This window comes from Chionomys nivalis, chromosome 9 (genome assembly GCF_950005125.1).
Source record: "Chionomys nivalis chromosome 9, mChiNiv1.1, whole genome shotgun sequence".
Taxonomy (NCBI): domain Eukaryota; kingdom Metazoa; phylum Chordata; class Mammalia; order Rodentia; family Cricetidae; genus Chionomys; species Chionomys nivalis.
The window spans coordinates 35,673,958-35,692,516 of NC_080094.1; the positions used below are offsets into that span (position 1 = coordinate 35,673,958).

Sequence of the window (18,559 nt, forward strand, 5' to 3'; positions counted from 1 at the left end):
GCTTGTTTGTCCTGGCTGCCCAGCCCCAAAATAACCACACAGAAACTGTATTCATTAAATCACTGCTTGGCCCATTAGCTCTAGCTTATTGGCTAACTTTTACATCTTAATTTAACCCATTTCTATTAATCTGTATATCACCATGAGGTCGTGGCCTACCAGCGAAGTTTCAACACATCTACCACGGATCCATGGCATCTAGAGGCCTTTCTCCTAGCATTCCGTTTAGTTTTCCCCACCTAGCTCTGTTCCCCTATAGCTCTGCTATAGCTCAAAGCAGTTCCTTTATTAACCAATGAAAGAAACACATAGACAGAAGGACCACCTACACCAAAAACCAAAAAGGTTCCAATGTGCTTTTCAAAGCCACACCCCTAATGACTTATGTTCTTTCCATAAGGTCCCACATTCTAAATGTCCCATCACCAACTAAGAGAACCATAAATAGGACTAAGCCTTCAACATATTTACCTGTAGAGGTCATTCCAGATCCAAACTGTAGCAGGTGGGGAGGAAGATATAAAGAGTCTGGAGGCTCATGTTCTTGTCCTCTACAAGGTGGCAGACGTGACTTATTGTCAACTTGATTGGATTTAGAATCACCTAGGAGACATAATTCTAGGCATGTGTAGGACAAGACCCACTGGTTAGTTAGGGTTTCTCTTGTTGAGAAGAGACACTATAACCACAACAATTCTTATTTTAAAAAAACACAAACATTTAATTAGGGTGATAGCCAATTATCATCATGGTGGGGAGCACGGTGGTGTGCACAGCGATATACTTCCTCCAACAAAGCCACACCTCCTTATAGTACCATTTTCTTTGGGGGCCATTTTCTTTCAAACTACCACACCCACCCTTAACATAAGCTGGGTTCCCACACTGCATTAAAAAAAACAAAAACAAAACCAGGGCAAGAGAACATGGTGTGCAACAACATTCATCCTTGCTTCTAGACTACACATGCCTCTCTCACCAAAAAAAAAAAGGAAGCCCTTCCGGAAGTTACTTCTGTCAAGTATTTTGTTATTAGCAATGAGAAAAGTAACAAATGCTATGAGGTAATTAACACACTCCACCCCACCCCTATTCAAATCCAACTCAGGAAACATCACTCATACCTGGTAGGCAAATGCTTTACCACCAAACTATACCCTTAGCATTAAAACTGCTTGTTCTGCCTCATCACACACAGCAATGAGGTCAGATACTACTGTCTCTGCTATTTATGTGAACTTGCAAAACTCACAATCTCCACGCCTGTTTCCTCACCTGAAAAGTAGGATAATGGTACTAGTATTTCATAGGAGCTACAGATAATTATGATGTTTATCAACAAACTAACTGTCTGCCAAGAGAATAATACTCAGAGCTTTTTTTGCTGTTTGTTATTTGAGATGGGGCTTCTCTGTGTAGTTCTGGCACTCACTCTGTAGACCAAAGTAGCCTTGAATTCAGAGATCTGCCTGCCTCTGCCTCCCAAGTGTGGGGATCAAAGGTGTGTGACACCATCGTCCATCAATACTTAGAGCTTAAAAAAAAAAAAAAACCCATGGCATTGTGGAGGATAAAGGAAGTTACTTTGAACCATGTGTTTAGCTGACTTTTCAAGAAGCCAGCAGACAATCTGACCTGACTACAGATGCCTCTAGTTGGTCCTACACAGAACTGCCACTGCCACCCGAGGCCCAAACATCTTCAGTGCTTGTGTGATTTGCAGCTATGACCTAGTCATCTGGGTAAGGAACTGGGAACTTCTGTAGAGTCCAGGGAACTTTCCAAATGTCTACTTCCTTAGGACTAGAGAAAATGTGTTCTGCAGAAAATACAGGTCATCCATACTGAGTGCAAGAGACTGAACTCTCCTTTACAGCTCAGAAAATTGTTCAAAAAATGCATTTTGTGTCTGGAGATGTAGGTCATTTTTAAAGAATGCGTGTCTAGCATGCAGTCCTGGGTCCAATCCACAGTATGTGAAACTACACAAGGTGGATCATATCTGTAATCACATCATTTGGGAAGTTGAGGCAGGAGTATCAGAGGTTCAAGGTCTTTCTCAATTACATAGCAAGTTACATGTTTGAGGCCAAACTGGGATACATGGGACACCGCCAAGATCTAAAAAGGAAAAGGAGAAAAGGGAAAGTGGAAGAACCTAAGGTAATCACAAAGTATTTCTGTACTTCTTTCCCAGTTTATCATCAGATAAAAATCAAACTTAACTTTAAAGGGAAAAGGACTACCCAAGTTAGAGGAAGATCAGCATGATGGAGGAAAATGTGAACCAATCAGTGATACAGATCTGTGAAAATACCAGACTGCAACCCATTAAACAGGGCATCACCAACAAAAATGTCAAGTAAACAAAGGTCCAGGAAACTCTAAGCGTAGGAAGGCATCCCTCGTCAGTTTGTCTCGGGTTCCAGGTCCTGGGGTCAGACTGGATGTTCTTCTCATTTCAGTCTGTCCAATGGCTCATAACCACTTCCTTACCTCAGTGAAGGGTTTGCTTAGGCCATGATTCTCAACAGAAGGGAAGTATATGGAAATGCCTGAAAAAGTCAGTGCTGTAGAAAGCCATCCTGGGAGCTCAACATGCATTACTATCTTCATCAGAATTGCTGAGGCTACTCGAAAGTGACCTTCATCTGAGTGTCTAGTCATTCCTTCCTATACCTTTCTCCCAGTTGTATTTCTATACCAGGGAGCTATATTCTCCTGGCTAGGCTTATGCTATACAGTATATATAGTGTGGAAGTTGTCTTCTATGCTGAGACTTTGTAGTAGTGTGGCAGCTTTCAGTCACCCACAAACCTTTGAGTAAGCCCAATAAACTCATTGGCTCATCAAGCTTGACTTTGGGGCTGAATCATTTCTTTAGTCCATTGCTGGTGCCTTCTCCAGGATAAGATGACTTTCACATCTCTATAGTAAAAGTTCACTTGACACTCAGATACTTGCAAGGTGGGCTGGGAGCCTCTCCTAAGACTAAACCAAACATGTAGTCTTATGTATGAAGATCCTAAGGCTAGACAAAATTGCTAGAAACAGGGTCAGGGCTAACCCCAGACCACCTGATTCCCAGGCCCCTTTCTTGTATTTCTAGGCTTTAGCTATAAAGGTTGCCATGTTCTCACATGGAATTTCTCTCTTCCCATACTCCCATTTATAGGTAAATCTGGTAACTGTTCTTGACTCTCTGCCAATATGATTCTGACATGCTGAAAACAATCCCCATACTTACAGACTAGAAACAGGCTGGGTTAAACATGCTACTTTGGAAGAGTATTTACGGGTGAAGTGACTCATCCCCAGTACCTGTGTAGGGAAGGTTACACTCACCTGTAACTCCCTGCAGGGAATCCAATGCTCTCTTCTGGATTCCATAGGCACCTGCACTCTTGTGTATATGTTTACACAATATACACACAACTACAAAAATCTTAATGGGAGGGTAGAGCAGGCTCACAGAGCATGATCAAATCTGGGTTTTAAAAAGCACATACAGTAGTTTTGTCTTATTTTATTTCGTTAAAAAGAAAACCCATACTATTTCCATACACTCTGTTCCTTTAACAGCCTATTAAGTGTGGGGTACCATCGCGCCATCTTAATAAGAAGCTGTCAGCAACTCAACAGACAATCAAAAGGGAACCAACTAAAGAGTCCATGAATGTACTCATAGTTCACTGAATTTTCAAAGTCAGTTTTCACAAATTCTCCCATTTCACTTTGGAAATTCAACAGCTGGCTTGCCTCAAGTGAGTGATTGAGGAGAGACGGGAAAGAGCAATGCCTTTCAATACCCCCTGAATGTCTTTATTCGTTCAATGTCTCAGATTCAGGGTACTCAGGGAGGAAACTGAAGCTCCATGTCTTCATGCTCCATGCTATATGTGTAGCAATGTAAAACCACCAGCTAGCAAGAGCATTAGCTTTTTATTTGCTATAATGCACCAGGGCCCAATGCACTATTTTCTTCTCCTTCCTTTTTTCTCTCTCCCACACCAAATATCTACCCCACCCTCAGATGTGTACTCCTATTTCTTTCTTTCCTAGAAAGAGGCCAATCTAAGGCAAAATAATATTTACTATTCTATCCCCACCTAAGAACTACATAATCAGAATAAAAATTGTAACATGTCTGCAATATGTATATACAATGCATATACAATGTGTATATATATATATATATAATACACATATACAATAATAGTCTTTATTAATGGTGTTTCCACCTAGTAGTGGATGAAAATGTTTTGAAAGGGGATCAAAAAAATAAAAATGTTTACTTCAAAGCTAGAGAGATGGCTCAGTAGGTAAAGTGTTTGCACCAAGCCTGACAACCTTAGTTGGATCCCAGAAACCCATATGTTAAAAAGAACGAACTCCTGCAAGTTGTCTTCTGACTACAACAGGTGTGGCCCCCTTCAACACAAAAGAATAAATAAATAAGTGTAAATAATAAATTTTTAAAAAATGTTTATTTTAGGCTGGAAAGCTGGCTTAGTGGTTAAGAGTACTTATTACTCTTATAGAGGGCCTAGGTTCTGTTCCCAGCACTCATGTGGCTGCTCACAACCACTTGTAACTCCAGCTCCACATGCACGTGTGCATGCACAAACACACACGCGGCCCCTATCATCCACTTCCTCTACGTAGGCCCCATCTCCTAAGGCTCCACAAACTCCCTAAACGGGGGCGGTAGTTAGAGACCAAAAGCTCCAACACAAAGCCCTGAATTTTCTGACCCTGAGATGATGAGACAGTGGACTTGGATTAGGATAGCAACGGATCTAAAATTAACAAGGAAAGCTTCACTGTAAACAGCTTTTTGCATCACTACACCAGGATGTTTACATGAGATTTTGCCGTTGCAATTCTTCAAAATGTTCCTTCTCTTAAGATAAAGTAGTGTAGAAATCATGGTGATCCTACCTAGATCACAGAAGTAAAAAAAAGAAGCAGAATTCAGTTGCTCTTATAAGAGAGGAGGAGCTGAGGAGACGGCTCAATGTTTAGAGCACTGGCTGCTCTTGCAGAGGATCCAGGTTTGGTTCCGAGCACTCATGTGCTGGCTCACAATCACCCTTAACATTGTTCCAGGAGATCCAACGCCCTCTTCTGGTCTCTGAAGGTACCAAGCATACACATGGTACAAACATGCAGGCAAAATACATATACACATAAAATAAAACTTTAAAACCTTAAAAACATCAAAACTAACAGCAACAAAAATAACACACTCAGCAAAGGAGGTGGATCTGGTAAAGAGATGTTCTTTCAAAATCCATAATCATATAGTAGCTTTGTAGAATGTGCAGAATCCTCTGGCCATCTAGACAAGACAAACGTGTGACAAGCACCTACATGTGGTAGAGCATGCCTGTAATCTGAACACTAAAGGCGTTTGAGTCCAGCCTAGTCTACATAGTGAGTTCCATCCCAGCTAAGGTTACACAGTAAGACCAGTCTCCAAAATCAAATAAACAAAAAGAAGTGTAAGAAATAATTTTGGCCTCAGTGTCTACGGCAGTCACTATGAAAAGTGCTTTCATTGCACTGCACAAGAACTCTCCAGAACCTAGCAATTTGCCCCTCCTCTCACCTTCAGAGTTGTGATCCGCCCACAGAGATAACAAAAGACCAGAAGGCAGAAAGGTACAGAATGCTAGTATGAGTAATGTTTTTCTATCAAATGCACATATTTCTAGCTTTACCTCAAGCCACCCCCTCCCCTCCGCCACAGGAAAATATTTCCTTTGCTTTCAGGCTGAAACTGCAAAGATGCCTGAAACACTAGGTAACAACATCCTCACATAAATAGAAACAATGAGAACCTGGAATAGTTACTAAGTATGGATCAGTATTAGGTTGCTAGGAAATAGTTTAATACATTGCTTCTTGCTTCAAACTGCAATAATTTAGATGTGAAAGTTATTCATTTCTGATGAAAATTCTAAAATTCATTATAATTGAATAAATTATTTATTCTTTTTTTCCCTGTGACATGACATCATTTAGTTTTGCTAGTTCTCCAAATGACACAGTTGCAGAGCCTCTTTCAGCTGGCCTTGCCTGAAAAGAATAAAAATAAAAGATATTAGATATAGATAAGCCCAGAGTAATTCCAATCATGTCATGCATAATAAAACATACCCTAAGTCAATCAACAATGGAAAACAAAGAGAAACATAAACCCTCTAGGAAAAGATAGACCTTAATAATGTTACCTGAGAGTCATGGTATTTCCATCCTATCATGTGGTAGATTTGGTAAGTGGCAGGTATGGAGCCATCCTCATTTCTGTACATTTCTAAAAAGACACACATGGTTAAATTCTGGAAACAATCAGGTGAGAAAAAAGTATCTGCTCAATAAAATAAAATCACATATTTTAAAGAGAAATGGGCACTGAGATAACTGCAGGGCTGAGAATGAATGCCTTACAGAGGTCTCAACACAGAGAAGCTGACACTTTGGAAACGAGCTGTTTGGAAACAGATACAGAGCTAGGATCTGTGTTTAGAGAGAATAAAACCCACGAAGTCTGACAATATCTTGCAAGAAGGAAACAGCACTGTGGAGCCAACAGCACACAGCACAAACCCCTCCATGAGCGCAGGTAGAGAGGGTGGGGAGCTCACCTCTGTAAACCGCCGCAGCTGCCAGCATCGTGTCTCGGTGCAGCAGGGCTTTTCTGTTCCAAGAACAGTTGCTCTCACCCATACCTAAAAATAGACTACAGTTTGAGAAAATACTGCAAATACCCTCGCAGCTCAGGATAAAGACATGATCCATCTTATCCAACAGCGTACCTATCATCAGTCTCATCCGCCTTCAGATGATAGCTAGCCTGCTTTCTGACTGCAGCAAACCTGCTTGAAGCCTCTTCATTATTAAGTCGGGTAAGAAACTCTCAGAAGGGAAGCCCCAGGATGCTTCTTCCCACAATAGCCACCGTCTATTGTAAGACAGCTTTAGACTCCAGATGGGTCACAAACATTGACAAGTGCCTTTCAAAGAAAACCACATCTTATACCCCTTCTTGTGATGCTGTGACAACGCCCTCCTCCTTCTAAGCAGCATATATAATTACAAGCTCAAAACTTGGAAAAGGGCTGTAGGACTCATTAGACAAGACCAACGCCATGTCTTCAAAATTTGTGATATTTTACTAACACTAGATTTAAAAATTATGTGCATTCCCTACAGAGACACTATCTTAGCATTTTAAAATTAATCTTCAGACATCTTCCCTTATTTTAAAATTTCAAACTGTTTCCCTAAGTTGACGGTAAGAAGCCATTTTTACTGACAATTATTATTGTAGAGCTAGAGAGATAGCTAGGTGGTATAGTGGTTGCCTAACATGTGTTCAAGAGGCTAGGGATATGAGTTAATGGGTAACGTGCTTGCTGTACAACTATGATGTCCAGGATCTAACATAAAAAGCCAGGTGTGCCAGGCAGTGGTGGCACATGCCTTTAACCCAGCTTGAGGCAGAGACAGAAGGCAGAGGGCAGGGGGAAGGGCAGAGGCAGAAGATCTCTGTGAGTTTTAGGCCAGCCTGTTCTACAGAGTGAGTTCCAGGGCAGCCAGGGCAACACAGAGAAATCCTGTCTTGAAAAAAAAGGAAAAAAAAAAAGAAAAAAGGAAAAAGCTAGGTGTGGTGTCGCCTGCCTGTGATCATAGTGCTGGAAAGGGAGACAAGGGAATCCTTGAGGCAGCTCGTTCTAAAAATTAGTGAGCTCCAGGTTCAGTGAGAGAAAGAGAGAGAGCAACAAATGATAATGACAAAGACCTCTGACAACCACATGTGTACACATATGGAGGCTGCACACACACTCATATGCACACATAAGCATATCACACACACGCACACACACACAGAGTCCTGGGTTCATTTCCCAGTACCACAAAAAATAAAGATAAATTAATGTTATATATCTTTCTTTATATATACATTCATTCGTTTGTTTGTTTATCTATTGGTTTTTCGATGCACAGTTTCTCTGTGTAACAGCCCTAGCTGCCGTGGAACTCACAGAAATCCACCTGCGTCTGCCTGCCTCTGCCTCCTGAGTGCAGGGAGTAAAGGCGAGCACTACCACCACCTGGTTCTTTATGTATACATATAAATTTAAAGTTATTTGGAAAGGTCATGTTTAAGATCATTCTATAAAATAACTAAAGGAACTTTAAAATGTTATAATTATTAATACTAAAATTTATTACATGTCGGGCAGTGGCAGCACATGCCTTTAATCCCAGCACTCCAGAGGCAGAGTCAAGCAGATCTCTGAGGCCAGCCTGATCTACATAGGACAGTCAGGGCTTCACAGAGAAACTCTATCTCAAAAAACAAAAACAAAAACTTGAGCAGCGTCTACTATTTACTTTCACTAATAAGGAAATGATTTATTTTCTTCAAGAGTTAAAAATAAGTGATTTTAAATTTTTATTTAAGTAAAATTTTAGTAATAAAATTAAATGCACACACTGCTTTTGCTAAGGGCCTGAGTTTGGCTTCCAACACACATCAGGCAGCACACAACAACCTAGAACCCCAGCTCCACAGATCTGACAGCTTCTTCTGGCTTCTGAGGCCACTGCTTCAATAAGTAATGAAACTGACTGTACTAATATAATGCCCTGTGTTTATGAGTTTAATGGCCCAATTCATAAAGATTATTAATAGCTACAAACTAGAAAGTTAAAGAAAATTGCGGCTGGGTGTAAACTGTACACACACGTTTACCATGCCAGCACTTAGGGTACAGAGGAGGAGGACCGTGATTAGAGAAGGTCATCCTCAGCTGTGAGACCCCTTTTCAAGTACACAAACAAACAACCTCCAACCAAAACAAAAAACAGTGGGGGCTGGAGAGGTGGCTCAGTGGTTAAAAGCATATACTGCTCTTCCAGAGGACCTGAGTTCAATTCTCAGCACCTACATTAGAGGCTCATAATGTCCAATAACTCCAGTTTTGGAGGACCCACTGTCCTTTTCTGGCCTCTACAGGCATCTACATGTGTGGCATATGCTGAGAGACACACACACAAGAAAAAAAGAAAGAGAGAAAGAGAGAGAGAGAAAGAGAGAGAGAGAGAAAACAAGATTAAAACAATATTTTAGACCCACTCTATATTCATCCTAAAAATATTCTTCCACATAGTGAATATCAATCATATAGCGACCAAAAGTAAACTAGGGTCACTACCGATGAGGGACACAGTCACCTTAGTTTCTGTTCAGCTTTCCATGCCCCTGGCTTCCTGACACATCACATGCAGTAAATACACATACAGCACAGAATGGTCTACTAGACGTTCTAAAATGCTTTCCAAACAACCACTGCTTGCATATTCTAAATAAGATCATTAGGCACATGCCACCTCTGTGGGTCTGACCCAGCTCAGTTATAGAAGATTCAAGAGCACACTCTACAGCATCAGTAGCAACTCCACTGCCTCAGGAGTCCACTCTTCTTCGGGAACGTGCACTGTCTCACTGAACACCGCCCCCTTTCCTTGTGAAGTACTGAAGAGAACCTGAACCCTGGGAGCACAACTTTATGTAACCTAGGACAAGAATGGTTCTACCTTTAGTAAAACCAGTTTTTCATCTTTAAAATGGAGTATCTTATAGTACACTGTGGGGAAGCTTGACTGTCAACCACCTAGAAAAGTCATCTATGACAGCAGACTCGACCTGAGCCTGTGATAGACCAGACGGCAGGGACTGTTTAAGACTCTCACTGTTTTCACATTTGATCTTGGCCAAAGATTGAGGTTTCTCACAGTGTTTTTAAGGTTAAGTTCAACTGCTTATTAAAAACAAACTTTAATATGTTATTACTGGAGCAATGATGAATACTACCTTAAAAAAAACTGAACTTACCTTAAAACCACTGTGAAAGCCTTGAAAATTTCTCATGTATTCATCAGCTGGTAATGCAACTTGTTTGTAAAATTATGTCAATATTCTGGAATTTTTTCTGTGAATTAATAATAATGGCAGCTAAAATGAGACACGCCTCAACTATTCGGAAAACAACCACAACACAGATGTAGAATACAAAAGCCAACTGGGGAGATAACCACCTTCCAGTCAGCACAGCAGCACCCCTGCAAGCACCCAAGCTCATGCAAGTCTCATAGCCCTTGGCCTTTCCCTACAGAGTAAATAGCTGTGATTTCAGGCTATGAATGAATTAAGTTGTCTGCCTCCACTAACTACAACTCAGACAAGTTCCTTACCGGCCTGTGTCTTGGTTCCTCGTGTATCAGGACAGACTGGTCAAGCTAGTTCCAGTCTTAGCCTTCCTATAAGCCATGCCTTATAAGCATGCAGTGTGCTTCTACTATTCCCCAGTCTGACTCATCTCTGCGGGAAATTCTCAAGACAAATCTGCTTCTTCTATACACTTAAACAATATTATTACCATAGTTGCCCCAACACAAGCTTAGGACACACATGGCCTTTTATATCTCCCCACCCATGCTTTATACACACCGTTCTCTGTGTCATTCCTCCAAATTTTCCCTACACTTCATCCTCCTGGACAGCTAACCTTAGCTTAGGTTCAGCCTTTTCTACAAAAGACTCCCTGACATCATAAGCAGATTTAAGGCCAAATCCTTTTTGCTTCTCTCATTTTACAGGTTTGTCAGTCTATCTTGGAAGTTCTTTTACCTAAAATATTAGCAACTTGAGATCAGAAACGATGTATCTCTCCCACTGGCTGAGGAATTAGCACACGGCAACTGCTCAATAAATAGTAAGTGAAAAAATATAAAATCCAGCAGTTAACATTTTGTCTAGTTTCTCAAATGGCATGTTTACACATATAACTCTTCTTAATCCACCAACAGATAAAAACATCAGAGACATGTGACTTTCGTAGAAGGCCTCACAGTAGAGATAAGGTATCAATGGAAAGGGTAAGTGTGAAAAACACAGCCTCAAAATGTAAGACGAATTAAGACCCCCATGGAACAGGCATCACCAACTGGAAAGGGGCTGAGGCACCCTTCTGAGGGACCAGAAAGGTTCTAAAACTTGGTCTAGAAGGTGGTTAAAAATGCAAACAGTTAAAAATGCAAACAGCCTTGTAGAAGGAGCTGTGGACTGCGGGCAGCGTTCCTGCCACCCAGCTCCCGTCCACTTGGCTAGCTTATGCTCCGAAATAACAACACATAAATTGTATCCATTTAAACACTGCTTGGCCCATTAGCTCTAGCCTCTTACTGGCTAACTCTCATATCTTCCTTAACCCATAGTTAGTAATCTGTGTAATGCCACGAGGCAGTAGCTTACCAGGAAGGATTCTAGCCTACGTCCATCTGCAGCCGGAGCTTTATCGCGTCTGCTCAGAGAGAAGAGGCATGGCGATTGCCTCACTTCCCTCTTCCTCCCAGCATTCTGTTCTGTCTACTCCACCCACCTAAGGGCTGGCCTATCAAATGGGCCAAGGCAGTTTCTTTATTAACCAATGAAATCACCTACATCACAGCCTGAAGACCATGTATGGTGATTTGAAGAGAATAGCCCTTGAATGAGAATGATCCCCATAGCTGTATCTGAATGTTTGGTTCCCAGTAAGTGGAACTGTTAAGGAAGGATTAGGAGGTATGGCCTTGTTGGAGTAGGTATGGGCTTTGTTGGAGGAGGTGTGTCTCTCCCTGCCTGCTTGCCAGTGGATCAGGAGGTAAACTCTCAGCTTCATGCCTGCCTGCATACCACCAAATTCCCTGACATGATGATAATGAACTAAGCCTCTGAAATCATAACTTGAGTGGCAGCATGTACCAGACCTGGCAAGCCCAAGCCAAATCAAGTCCCGGCAAAGGAGGGTGGAGCTGGATACAATGCTCCACCTCTATCTGAAGAGCTATTAGCCATTTGTGAGCTGCTGGGAGAGGAAGGCTTAGTTTTTTTCTAAGAATGTAGCCACTGATAAGCTAACCACAATCCAGCAGAAGGCCACAGATCCAAGTAGCACAAACTGGCCTTGGGGGTGGGGTAAGCAAGGAGAACAAGGACACAAAACTGGGAGGCAAGGGAAGGTGGGTGGATCTTATAAAGAGTTTGGGGAGAGTGAATATGATCAAAATATATTATATGAAAACCTCAAATAATAAAAATATGTACAACAAGTTGCTATAGCATTGAGGTTATAGCACTTAACAGGACAAAAAGACTAATTTCACTGTTTTAAAGATATATCTGTATTTACTATATAGTATGTAGATTCAAGCAACTAATTCTAGTTTAGCATGACTAGAGATAAAGTACTTATGCCTTGATGTGTTCACCTATAAATCAATGTATTAGAAAAATCTAAGCCAGATACAATGGTACATACTTATAACTCCAGCACTCAGGAGGTAGAGGCAGACAGACAGGGAGTCTGGGGTCAGTCTGTGATCCAAAGCAAGATCAAGGTTAGCCTGAGATACATAAACAGACCATCTCAAAAACAGAGGCTGAAGATATAGCACTTTCTTTACATGTGCAAGGCTAACGATTTTTGATCCTTAGAAACACACAGCCGTATGGGGCAGGGCAGCACCCACACATGGGAAGAAAAAGCCTCAGAGAACTGCAGAGTAATTACTGTATTTTTAAATCAGTGGGCAGTAACCTTTCCCAACTGATAGGTCTAATTTCTTGACTCTCTCTATTTTTCTTTCTTGAAATGAATCATGAGCACTGCATTTAATATAGACCAGTACAAAATAAACACTCCATTTGAAGAATTATCATTGAAGCCTAAATGAGAAATAAGTTCATTACCATGTCTAAAGCTTTTATATAAAAGGGCTCCATGATTCTATCAGTGTGTTTAGTACTTGGGGAAGTGTTCAAAAATGGTTGCTGTCATTTAATATCTTTATCATCTTAAGTATACATCTAGAGCCTACCAACCCTATATTTCATAATGAAAAGGGACCATAATGGTAAGTTTTGGGCTATGTGTATTTCCCTGGGTGAATATGGCAGTGTTACTACACACTCAGAAGTGTGCTAACCATGTGAAATGGGCCTTGTGATCAACCGGAACATGATGGAAGCAAACATGCCAGGACCTTATCACTAATAAACAACTACAATAAGCAACAGGGGTCAGTTAGAAGCCAGGGCAGGAAACAAGAGTTTGGCACCTAATTCTGACACTTAGATTCAAGCGTTCTCTTTAGCCCTAATATTTATCACTTAACATAGGGGCAACACAGTTACCAAGAGAACTACTGAAATAAGCAAGTGCAACAATGTTTGTAAAAACCATAAATCTATAAATAAAAGAACAGGCAAGCAATTTTATAAATTTCATTATTTCAAAACATTACAACTTTCAGAACCACATAAAGGCTTTTTTAGGTAAGCATAATTCTATCTCACAGACCCCCAACTTTAACTCCACCAGCAATCAAAACTGTTACTAATGAAATGTGATGTGTGTGTGTGTGTAGGAGAGAGAGAGGGAGAGAGAGACAGACAGACAGACAGACAGACAGACAGACAAAGAAAGTATGTGTGTGTGAGAGAGAGGGAGAGAGCATCATCAAGTAGTTCACAAAGGAGAACAAGCTGGAAGGCTCCCAATAGAAGGTATCTATTTACTGTTTATAAGTCACATCCTTCTTAAGTTGGGAGGTAGGGTCTGTGTCGCTGTTGTTCCTCAGTGTTTTCCCAGATATTACTTCCTCCACCTGTGTAAACCTTTACCCTGTAGGGGCTTGTCCACTGAGCCATAACCTTCTCCTGCTCCTGTCTGCTGGCAGATTAGTCCCCTCCTTTGTAAGCTTTGGCACCTGGCTCAGTTTTCCTGTGTGCCTCTGCTCATGCCACCATTCTGAGAGGAAGGGTTTTCAGAGCTAGTGTCTATCAAATTCCATTCTCTCACCTCATATCCAATGAGCTCTATCTCTCTGCCTCATCTGTGAGCTATGCCCCAGAAGGAGTTATCACTTATAACTGCTTTACCTTCCATCATTCACCTGGCATCTCATTTTCTGACTTTATCATTCTACCCTTTCAGCAGGATTACATACTTCAGCCATAACAATCTTCTGACTACTCTGAGATGTTTAGCTACAGCAACTTTCACCCAACTTCCCAACCTACTTTTGTCTTCTACTTCCTATTCTTCCAGGCCACTATTTCAATTATATTTATGGAGTTACCTTTCACTTTTGGATTTCTGTCATTTAAATAGCAAAACTCTACCCCTAACTGACCCAACTACCTTTCTGTATGTAGCCAACCACACGGAAAAGTCTGATTGACTTCAAATGGACCCTTCCAACTCTAACTTTTCCCTAGTCAGTTCACCTTTCTCTTCAATGACTATTTCCCAGTGCTGCAACATAATTCTCAAGCTTTGTACCTCTATATTGTATTACTTCCTTTGTAACAAGGAAGACAGCTTCATTAGCTGGGAACTTACTGCTATTGAACACAAACATCTATGTCTACTAGGACTATTCTCTTGTATATACACACACAACACACACATGCCTCCCCATCCCCTAATCAGTTCTGCTGCAGTGATACAGAAGACTTAAGTTCCTACAGCACGTAAGAGGCTCATCAGCATAGACACACAGTCCAAATTTGTAAGACTGCATCTACTCTTCACAAAGGCCATATTTGATCTACCTAAAACTGTCAATTTCCCTCCTAAATATCTGAAATACACTTACCAAATTCCAAAACACCACTATCTCTTAGCAAACTTTATTGCAGGAAGTTTCTTTTGCTAATTTACTCTTAAAAATACTCTGGAGAGATGTTTAGTGGTTTGGAATACTTGTGTTAACAGAGGACCAGGGCTTGATCCCAGGAACTGAATTCATAAGCTTAAATTCAGGGGACCCAACATCCTCTTCTAGCCTTCTCTGGACCAGGCACACATATGGCACACATACATACATGCAGGCAAAATACATATACATATAAAATAAATTTTTAAAAAATTTAAAATATGAATGAAGATCTGAAGTGATGTGGGATACTCAAATTACTACAGGGGTAAAAGGATGATCAGCAAAGACACACAGGTAACCAAAATTTATAAGACTGCATTCACCAAATACTTATTTCACTAAGGCCACTGCATCAGGTTGGGGATTAAAAAGTGAAAAAAAAAAAAAAAAAAAAAAAAACCAAACCCTTGAGGACCTTTGTCAGATGAAGCAGACTAAGGAATTTAGCTTCAACATGGGCATGACCATAAGTAGAGACAAATCAAGAGCTCTCTATTGACACTTGGACCACTTTGCAGGTGTGGTATACATCAGGATGCTACAAATGAACCGTGAAAAAAGCAATTATAGAGACTTTTGAAGGTCTAACTGACAAGCCTGGTACAGTTACATTTATGCAACTTTCGAAGTCAAGCTAAAGCTCTGGATCTGAACTAATGGTAAGGGCCTTCCCTAATTCTGAGGAGACGGCAAACATGTATGTAGAAAAACAATGCATTCAACACATTAATTTGGGTAACCCATGCCTGTAAACCAAGCTAAAACAGCATAGCCCTGTGTTTGAGGCCAGCCTGGGGCCAAACCATGAGACACAGTCTAACAAAACCAAACCCACCCCAAATTTCAAGAATTTGGGAAGTCAAATTGTCCATTTATTTTGGGTACTGGAGATCAAACCCAGGGAAGGGAAAACAATATTAAGAGGGTGTGTTATTGTTTAAACATGGAACCCCACCACACCACCACTGCCAAAAAGCCTGTGTTTGAAATCTCAGTTCTCAGCTGGTGGCACCATTCTGGAAAACTGTGGAAGAGGGAAGGCCTAGCTGAGGAAAGACAGCAACTGGGAAGCTAAGCCTTGAGGACTATAACTTCTGGCCTCCTGCTGTGGTATTTCAGCTGCCTTTCTCCCAGAACACAGCCTTCCCTGCTATGACAGACCGCATACCCTGAGCCAACACAGACTTCTCCCTTAAGTTGCCTCTGTCAGGTATTTGGTCATAAAGACAAAACTAAGTAATTCAGGAACTGTAAAGTTTTGTGCAGGACCTGATTCTTGCTTGCTAACAATCCCATCATTAAACACTCCATCTCACTGTCCTCTGCCAAATGCCATTTATCCAATTCCAGCTATGTTCTCTTGCAAAAGGCTTTTGAATATGCTATTCTTTGTGCCTGAGACACACTTCTCTCACCTTTTCATCCAGTTAACTCATTTTTATCTCTTTAAAACATGGCTCAAATGCCAGCTTCTCAAACAAAATCTCTTTACTCTCACAGATCAGGATCTATTCTAACTAAACCCTCAATCTCAAACTCACTAAACTATCTAAGGTGAAATGTGTTTAAATGTGTGTGTGTGTGTGTGTGTGTGATGAACTTCGGCTGATGGAAGTCACTAAAGTATTTTATAACACGTGTACCCTCCAGCAAATCCTCCTATGTTATTCCAGAAGCAGCCGCAGTGGTGTGAGCCTCAGTTTCACAGCACTGACCACAACTCTAATTTAACCCTTCTTTGTGACATGCCTACTGCCTGCCTCCTCCATTTTAGACCATAGTGTGCTTTCTCTACAAGAATGGATTCCAAATGCCTAGAGTACAGTGTCAAATGGAGTCTACAAATGCCTTTCTTACCTTTTAAGTCTTCCATCAATTCAAACATTCCAGGATAGTTAACTTGAATTTCATCAGTATCCTAGTTTTAAAAGAAAAACATAATATTCACGGGACTATCAGAAACAAACAAACAAAAATCAAGCTTTGGAAAGGAGTTAGAACTACTTCTCTCAAGGTAGGCAGGAAATGTCCCTTACCAGAGCCTCACGAGTACAAAGTAAATGTCCACCACTGAGTTCTATGTCCACCAAGAATTGTCTTGTTTTGAATATTCTTTGCAATGTTATATTACCAGAACTCTAACAACTGTGCCAGTTTCTTCTCCGAAAGCAAAATGAAGTCACTCTACTTTATATTGTGATGGTCACTTTTATCTATTTTTCAAGACAGGGTCTTATTATGTAGCCTAGACTGTTCTGGAATTCACTATGTAGACCACGCTGGCCTCAAACTCAATGATCTGCCTACCTCTGCCTCTATGGAGATTAAAGGCCTTTGCCACCATGTGCAGCTTCTTTTTGTTTTTTTGTAAAATATTCCCCCAAAAGGGGGTCATTCTTGGTACTACAAGACAAAGTTAGGCATGGAGTGGAAAGAGCAAGCTCCTACCCAATCTCCCAACTCCAAACATCCATTTAACATACTTTGTTCAGATAAAGGACACATTAGATATTAAACTGAAAAGAAAATATGTGTCACCACGTCACAATGGAGAACTGTGTGGGAAGAGAGCATCAGTGAGGGATTGTCTGTGTTAGGTTTGCCTGTGGGGCTATTTTGAAAGGGGAAGAACTGGCCCACTGTGGGCAGTACTATTCCCTGGGGCTTGGGAATGGATTGCAAAAGAGTGGGAAAAGTTTTAAAAACATTTAAAAAGTGGAAAATGTTAGCTTAGTAATAAGCATCCATGCATTTATTCTCTTTCTATATCAGTGTATTGCTTCAAGTTCCTGTCTTGGGTAGAAGGATGAAGTAGCAGAGATCAGAGGAGACTTATTTATACTTCAAAATTTGTTCTATCTTGTCTCGCTATATTTACATTTCATTATTATATATTTTAAATATGCATGGGTGTGTGTGTGTGTGTGTGTGTGTGTGTGTGTGTGTGTGTGTGAAAAAGAGAGAGAGAGAAAGAAATCATTTTTTTTATAACAGTACTGGGAATTGCACTCAGAGCCTCATACCAGCTAGGTGAAGGGTTCTACCAATGAGCAGACAAGGGAACCTAACCCTTTTTTACTAAGTACAAATAAAAGCAATTTATAAAACTGTCAAGTCTGACACTGTACTTTGGAAACACGGTTCATCATCCTATTCTGGCCTCATGATCCCTTTGCCTTTGCGTGCCAAGTGCTGGGATTACACACATCACCACAGCTGGCTAAAGAAGCTTTTACTTCGCTTTTGTCTTCCTGTCTAGTGGTGGTGGAGACGGAATCTAGGTAAGAACTCTTTACTGGGCTATATCCTCAGTCCAGTGTAGTTCTTTTTATAGAAATGCAGAGTTTATATTAACAAGTAGTACATATTACCTTTAGTCTTAAAAGAGTAAGTTCTGGGGCTGGAGAAATGGCTCAGCGGTTAAGAGCATTGCCTGCTCTTCCAAAGGTCCTGAGTTCAATTCCCAGCAACCACATGGTGGCTCACAACCATCTGTAATGAGGTCTGGTGCCCTCTTCTGGCCTGCAGGTATACACACAGGCAGAATACTATATACAAAACAAAAAAATAAATATTTAAAAAAAAAAAAGAGTAAGTTCTGGGGTTGGAGAGATAGCTCAGCAGTTAGGAGCACTGACTGCTCTTTCAAAGAACCCGAGTTTAATTCCCTGCACCCCAGCTGGTGGCTCTGTAACTCCAGTTCCAGGGGACCTGACATCCTCACACAGATATATATGCAGGGAAAACACCAACGCACATAAAATTAAAATAAATTGTTAAA

The 18,559-nt window shown here is 40.9% G+C and overlaps 1 protein-coding gene across 4 annotated transcripts in view; it reads right to left on the minus strand.

Moving 5' to 3' along the window:
- Positions 1 to 3,412: 3,412 nt before the first annotated feature.
- The window catches only part of Ndufaf5 (NADH:ubiquinone oxidoreductase complex assembly factor 5), a 35,104-nt gene continuing 19,957 nt past the window's right edge, over positions 3,413 to 18,559 (minus strand). For 2 of the 4 annotated variants that reach the window (XM_057781746.1, XM_057781747.1), the window contains 4 exons: positions 16,636 to 16,696; positions 6,651 to 6,734; positions 6,237 to 6,319; positions 3,413 to 6,081 (listed from right to left, as the gene is read on the minus strand). In XM_057781746.1, the coding sequence (XP_057637729.1) occupies positions 5,992 to 6,081; positions 6,237 to 6,319; positions 6,651 to 6,734; positions 16,636 to 16,696 (318 nt within the window). In that variant the 3' untranslated portion in view covers positions 3,413 to 5,991. Of the gene's footprint in view, positions 6,082 to 6,236; positions 6,320 to 6,650; positions 6,735 to 8,866; positions 9,051 to 9,907; positions 10,005 to 16,635; positions 16,697 to 18,559 lie in introns of those variants that run through there. The other 2 variants (XR_009057758.1, XR_009057759.1) reach the window with 2 other exon arrangements.